Source organism: Hylaeus volcanicus, chromosome 2, assembly GCF_026283585.1.
Source record: "Hylaeus volcanicus isolate JK05 chromosome 2, UHH_iyHylVolc1.0_haploid, whole genome shotgun sequence".
In the NCBI taxonomy this organism is placed as follows: Eukaryota; Metazoa; Arthropoda; class Insecta; order Hymenoptera; family Colletidae; genus Hylaeus; species Hylaeus volcanicus.
Genome location: NC_071977.1, coordinates 25,629,389 through 25,635,388, shown reverse-complemented (window position 1 = coordinate 25,635,388; position 6,000 = coordinate 25,629,389). Strand labels below are relative to the sequence as shown.

The 6,000-nt window shown below is 43.8% G+C and overlaps 1 protein-coding gene across 4 annotated transcripts in view; it reads left to right on the top strand.

The window, feature by feature from the left end:
• Positions 1-849: 849 nt before the first annotated feature.
• LOC128885235 (ankyrin repeat domain-containing protein SOWAHB) overlaps positions 850-6,000 on the top strand; it is an 81,473-nt gene continuing 76,322 nt past the window's right edge. For 3 of the 4 annotated variants that reach the window (XM_054139176.1, XM_054139175.1, XM_054139174.1), the window contains exons 1-4: positions 851-1,010; positions 1,185-1,246; positions 1,824-2,213; positions 3,425-3,574. In XM_054139176.1, coding sequence (XP_053995151.1) covers positions 884-1,010; positions 1,185-1,246; positions 1,824-2,213; positions 3,425-3,574 — 729 coding nt within the window. In that variant the 5' untranslated portion in view covers positions 851-883. Of the gene's footprint in view, positions 1,011-1,184; positions 1,247-1,823; positions 2,214-3,424; positions 3,575-6,000 lie in introns of all 4 variants that reach the window. The other variant, XM_054139173.1, reaches the window with a different exon arrangement.

The window sequence follows — 6,000 nt, the reverse complement described above, 5'->3', positions numbered from 1 at the left end:
TTACCAAGTCCTGTATCGATGACGATGCAAAGTCTCGTACCGATATCTACATTAGTTTTCGTTCTATGAAATTTCAAAACTGTTCCAAACTTTTCCAAAGCTAAACTTTTTTAAATCTTGTCGTTTAAAGGCAAGATCCGCATTTATTCGTACCATTTCGCGCGACAGGTTTGCATGGCGGATGTTGGCGTTGATGGAATATAACGCGTCGGACTGTTAAAAGGTTTCACGAATCGTCTATTTGCGCGAGCAAATCAAATATCAGGCTCGATCGTCGCGCGTTCAACGCGCGCGGCGTTCGCAGAAGTGAAACTCGCTATTCATCGTCGCGGTCGTTTTCATGTGTGCTGCGCGACGTGGGATGCGAGCTAACAGTTGGATTCGCGCGATACACCTAACCGTCCTGTCTACAGCACAATTATAATGCAATATAATTGAGTCGTATTATGCGTTATGCATGAGGTGTAACGATTGCACTCGTTACTAATGATGTTAACAATTTTTTTTTCGTTGCGACGCAATTGTGATTACAGTTCGTTAGCGTGTTATTAAGATAGAAATTACAGGTTGCTCGAGTGTATGCATTTTCACGCATACGTAATCCCTATTTCCATTTTTAAGCAGCAATTAGGAACATCGTTGATTCGTTGCGAAAAGATTTTCACGTATTATCGCGTATAGTGTGTCGGTGTACCTTGTCCATAGCGCTATTCAAATGCAAGGAAACTATTTAGGTTAGTCGCATGCTCACAACGGAATCGCGGTTTAATTTCGCGGGGATTGAACTCGTTGTTTCGCGCCAAGTAGCACAGATGTCTTTTTTATCGACAGCGCGGAGCGCAACCGCTCCGGTGGCGCTAGTGTCCCAGCCAGTAGTGACAAGATGGCGACGCCCAGCGAGCTGTCTCTCGAGGAGATACGGAAACATTTATTGGAAAACGGTGGTACTGCTCGCAATCATGACGTGGTGAAGCATTTCAAGAAGTTCCTGACGGATCCCGACACCCGAGGTACGTCAAAATTCCTTTATAGACCGTGGCGAACTAACTGTCTCGTTTCTTCGAGGTGTGACCTCGATGCTAACACGGTGCGCTGTGTGTAAACACAGGACAGAGTTAATACTTGTCACACTCGGTGTCGAATATAACGACAGTCAGTGAACAGTGCACAAATTCACGTTACAGTCGAAGCACGGAATCGGTTCAAGGAGTATGTAAACACCCTGGCCACTATAAAGAACGAAGAGGTGCGTCATCGAGTATCTATTCCCTTCCGCCTTGACAGGAGCGACTTGTTGCGCGCCATGCGACGTTGCCAGGTTTACGAATGTATCGCGCGATTGATAAGAAACTCGTTATCTAAAGAAACTTTTAATTTATCGTTTCGCGTATGCTTCCTTTCTTTGCCATACGTGTTTAATTTATTGCTCGCGTAATTCATCATTACTAACGTTACGAGGTGTTTAAATATGCAAATGACTTATCGGAGTGTCTCTCAAACTTCATATTCAAACTCCTATACAGTAAAATTAAATTCCTCTATATCGTCTACTTATGAATTTTAGTGAAATGTATTTGTTTCGAATCTTTTCTACGTTGTTTACTAAAAGAATGCTCCAAAATACATGTAGAGCAAACTGGGATCTGTAGACACAAGTTTGAGAAACACTGGTGCAACAAAGGGGGTTCAGTTCGCGCAAACGTGTCGCGAAATTCGAGTTTTCAATAGTGTCTACTTCGTAAACTATGGCGCTCGTCGAAACCGGTCGCGTCGCTCCGTTCGTTCGTCCAAGTGTAACAATCTGAGAGAAACTATTTGCACAGGGGGAAAAGTATTTGGTCCTGAAGAAGAAGTATCGACAAACTCCTCTGGGGTTTTCGTCTCAGGAGCAAATGACATCTCCTATCGCCACTCCCGACATTGCTAGCCCGATTTCACCTGTAAGATCTCCTCCACCGTACCGGCCTCCGCCCCCTGCACCTTTAAGTCCAACAGCAGGCAACTCCACCACGATTCACGAGGAATCGTGTTTGAATTTTGCGCGCGATGGAGACGGTATCGATGCGCGGAAAAATGGCGTTGACTGCGTCGAGACCGGATTTTCAACGTCCTCGCCCCCCGTGCCACCGCGCCGTAAAAGTCAAGATAAGATCAAGATCGAGAATAAGGAGAACGTCGACAGGAACAGGGGTGTATCCGAGGCGGTTATCAAGGTGAGTTTTTTCCACGCATGTACTATATGTATATGTGTACGTAGTGGTGGAGAAAGCGTGAAATTTTGTCGACGTTTTGGCGCGATGAAAGGGGTTGTAGATGGCGCCAGTCGAGCCTGAGATGGCTTTCGTTTCGTATAATTTACAGGTTGGGTGCAAAGCTGCATTCAGTTTTTTTTTTATCTTTATCTTGAAAAATTGTAACCAATTTTGTATTATCCAGAGAAGAAGCGTCGCATGAAAAGCAAAATATCACGTTTTCTTTTGTTTTAGCACGCTATGTAGTATGTTGTCTATAGATTCCCGGTTGTGGTTCCATGTACACGTGAATAGAATTTGCAAATGATAAAGTGGTGAAACACGTATTCGCTTTATCGCGTAGTTACTTGTGACCAGATAATTTCGGCATTATTGTGGAACATTGTTGTGTGTACATTGTATGATTATGTTGAAAGGTGTTCACGGTTTGGTAAACGTCATTTAAGCGGCCGTAATAGCGGATGTAGTACACGAAACCATTGTTCCTCGTCCCGCACCCCTACTGTCTCGTTAAGAATGCACGCTTTATGTGAAATCAATCCCTGTTTAGAGCCACTAACGAACAATGAAATTATTTTGATTCTACAGTTTTCATCGATAAAAATTAATTCCACTTATGTCCTTACATAAGAAGTAAATTCTTAGTTATGAAATCTAAAACAGTTTACAATTTATAGATGAAAAGAAGATTCTACTCTTTTTACCTAAAGACGAAGTAGTCTCTTCGATTAAAATAAAAGGACTCTCTACGAAGATGGACAAACTTTTTGGTCTTCCAATGTTCACACTTAAACTCACTTTCGAAAACGAATTGACCCGTTATGTTCCTCTAATATTCGGACTCGGGATTGGAGTCAGAGCTGGCTAGAACATCGTCATTTCATCGCTAGTCCCCTCCTTGTCATGCTTGCACGGCACACGATCGACCCCCTGTACGGTAGCATTGCCTTGCTTTAATTAGAAGCACGAAAGTATGCCATAGTTAGCGAGCACGCTCCGTTTTCTGTATCGTCGTAACTCCCAAGTTTCCACGGTTCGCGAACGGTTGTAGCCGCCCTATTTGTCGCTGTGTTTGTCGCTGCTTCTACGTTTAATCAGTACAGTTGAACGTAGTCGCGAACATGATCCTATCCTATTGAGATTCGGCAATTCGACGATATTGAAACGTGCAGGAAGATGAGGCTGTCGCGGCGAATCCGGGCTCGACCGAGCAATTAAGCTTCCGCGAGCGGATGCAACGTTTCAACCGGATGGCTAGCGAGACCGATCTTCAAGGCAGGCCTAACGGCTCTCTCACACCCACTAAAAAGCGATCAGACAAGGTAATCAATAACTCCTTTCTTTCTAATATCTGCACTGTGAGTTCAGGCGTTCAGGGCACGTGCACCGAGAGAAATCAAAATATACAGGGTATCGTCGATAAGTGTCGCGGGGCCAAGACTGCGCCGCGACATTTATCGAACAAATCGTCGCGAAAAGTAATACAGCATATCACAAAACAGCATAATAGAGAAAAATACACTGTAATACAGAATATTCCAGCATTACAGAGCATAATACAACGTGATACACTATACCACAAGACAGCATAATACAGCAAAATACAGTGTAATGCAGGATATTCCAGCATAATAATAATCGTTCGCTGTATACATACATCCTCATATGGAATGAAATAGTACTATTACCAACGTTGACTCACGAACGATATTCTCCATACATTTTGCATTGTGTTCTCCTGGTTAACATAAGCCGTAAATCGTATAAAATTCGCAGTGTACTAATATGTTTCTGTCTCGTTACTGAACATTTGCACGCTTTCACCGGGGCGCTGGTTTCTCACGTCATTGTACAGAAGTTCACAATAATTGTTTCTGCCCGATCGTCCGACGGAATCATGCCTCGTAACCTATTCAGTTTCATTGACTAACAAATCTGCGCGGCCATTCTTTCGAGTACATTCCGTGGCAAGGTGCGCCTCTAACCGCCTAATCGCGATCGGTAATCGGTGCCTCGTTAAATAACAGAGTCCGACGATTGCAAAGTGTACTCGAGGCTTAACGTACCCGCGATACGCTCGGAGAAAGTAACGTGCCGGCCATCTTGCACAAATTTCCCGAATAATAATAGAAAGACTGCTCGACGTGCACCTGCAGTCGCTAATAATGTTCCACATCTACCATACACACATCTAATCTATTTAACTTATTCTTAGTATATTTCATCTGATTTATTCAACTTATTCTTAGTATAATTCATCGCACTGACATTCTACATCCCGTATAAAATATCGACAAATTACTCTGCTCTAACAGAAAGTTTACGCTATCCGACTGTGATCTTCACGCGGATGTAATTCATGTGAGAACACGCGTAGAGGATCTCCTTATCTATTAAACAAGTATCCTTTATTTCGCCCCGATAACCATCGACTAGAACACGAGGAGTTTTTAAACGTTTCGTCTTCGAATCGCGACCACCATCTACAAGACGCGTCAAACTTAGCACCGTGCAAGACTGTGTAAAAAGTAAGAGCGCGAACAAAATTATTTCGAATGACGAAGATTCGATAGAGCCAACAGGACTTCTTAAAAATGGCTCTTCGTGCAACCACTTGCAGGACCACATTTTTAACACACATATGAGAACAAAAATTGACTTGAGTTTTAAGACGCATAAACATTGTGCAAAGTTAAAAATCTGAACTTGCATTCGGCATCTTTGATATTAATTCCTAAGGGAAACCTCGTTTCGGAGCAATTCGACTGCCTAACCCCTAAATGCTCAAATGGAGGCGTATCGAATAGTCGACTCGCGAGGATACGCATCCTTTAGCGAGGAAGGGACGCCGCGGTGCGTACAGGTCCGACTGCCCATCTTGCATACCGAATAGACTACTAAGAATCCTTTTCTCGTATCCTTTACACGCGCGCCACCCTCTCGCCGCACGGCTCCACGCGTTTCTTTTCCCCTTTTCTACCTCTCTTTCTCTTGTCTCCTCTTGTCGTTGTTCGTGCGCCGTTTATCGCGGCGAGCAATATTCATCGCATTTGAATATCCTGCGGGCGGTATCTCGCGTACCGATCAGGATGTTGCGCCGATGTTGCCGTAAATCATAATTAGCCGCGCCTGAAAATTAAAAGTGGAGGAGGCGGAGAGGGTGGAGAGGTTCCTTTCCGCCGCAAAAGCTTGCACGAGCGTACCGCTCGTCCTTTACGCGGCCGATTCTACATCATCGTCTCGATATGTTTATCGTGCCGAACGATTAAAAGGACCGGCCACGCGGCAATCGGAAGGAAGGAGCGCCATCCTACTCGCTGGGGCTCGAATACGGCGCAGCTTGAGGGTATAGAACTTACTATATTAATCGTCTCCTTTGGTTACAAGAGTATCGCTCCCTCTTTAGGAATGGATGGAAAGGATTTTGTTAAAATTGAAATAGTTATGTTACAGTAGGTGTGACTATAGAAGAGGAGGTTATATCATCATTCTGCTATTGTAAATACAATACAATACGCAGATCTTTATGAAAACTGCCTCTTAAGTTGCTTTTAAGATGGGAAAATTGTGATTTAAACCTCGTGAGTTGCCACGTGAACTGCACTATATTTCAATTTGACTAACGTTCCCGACATTTTAGTCTCTAAGTAAAATTCTGGACTTGCATCGATTTCCTCGGAACTAATTTCCAAGGAAGACCCTCATCTCGAAGCAATTTAATTGCCTACTCCCTCCAGGCTCCATACTC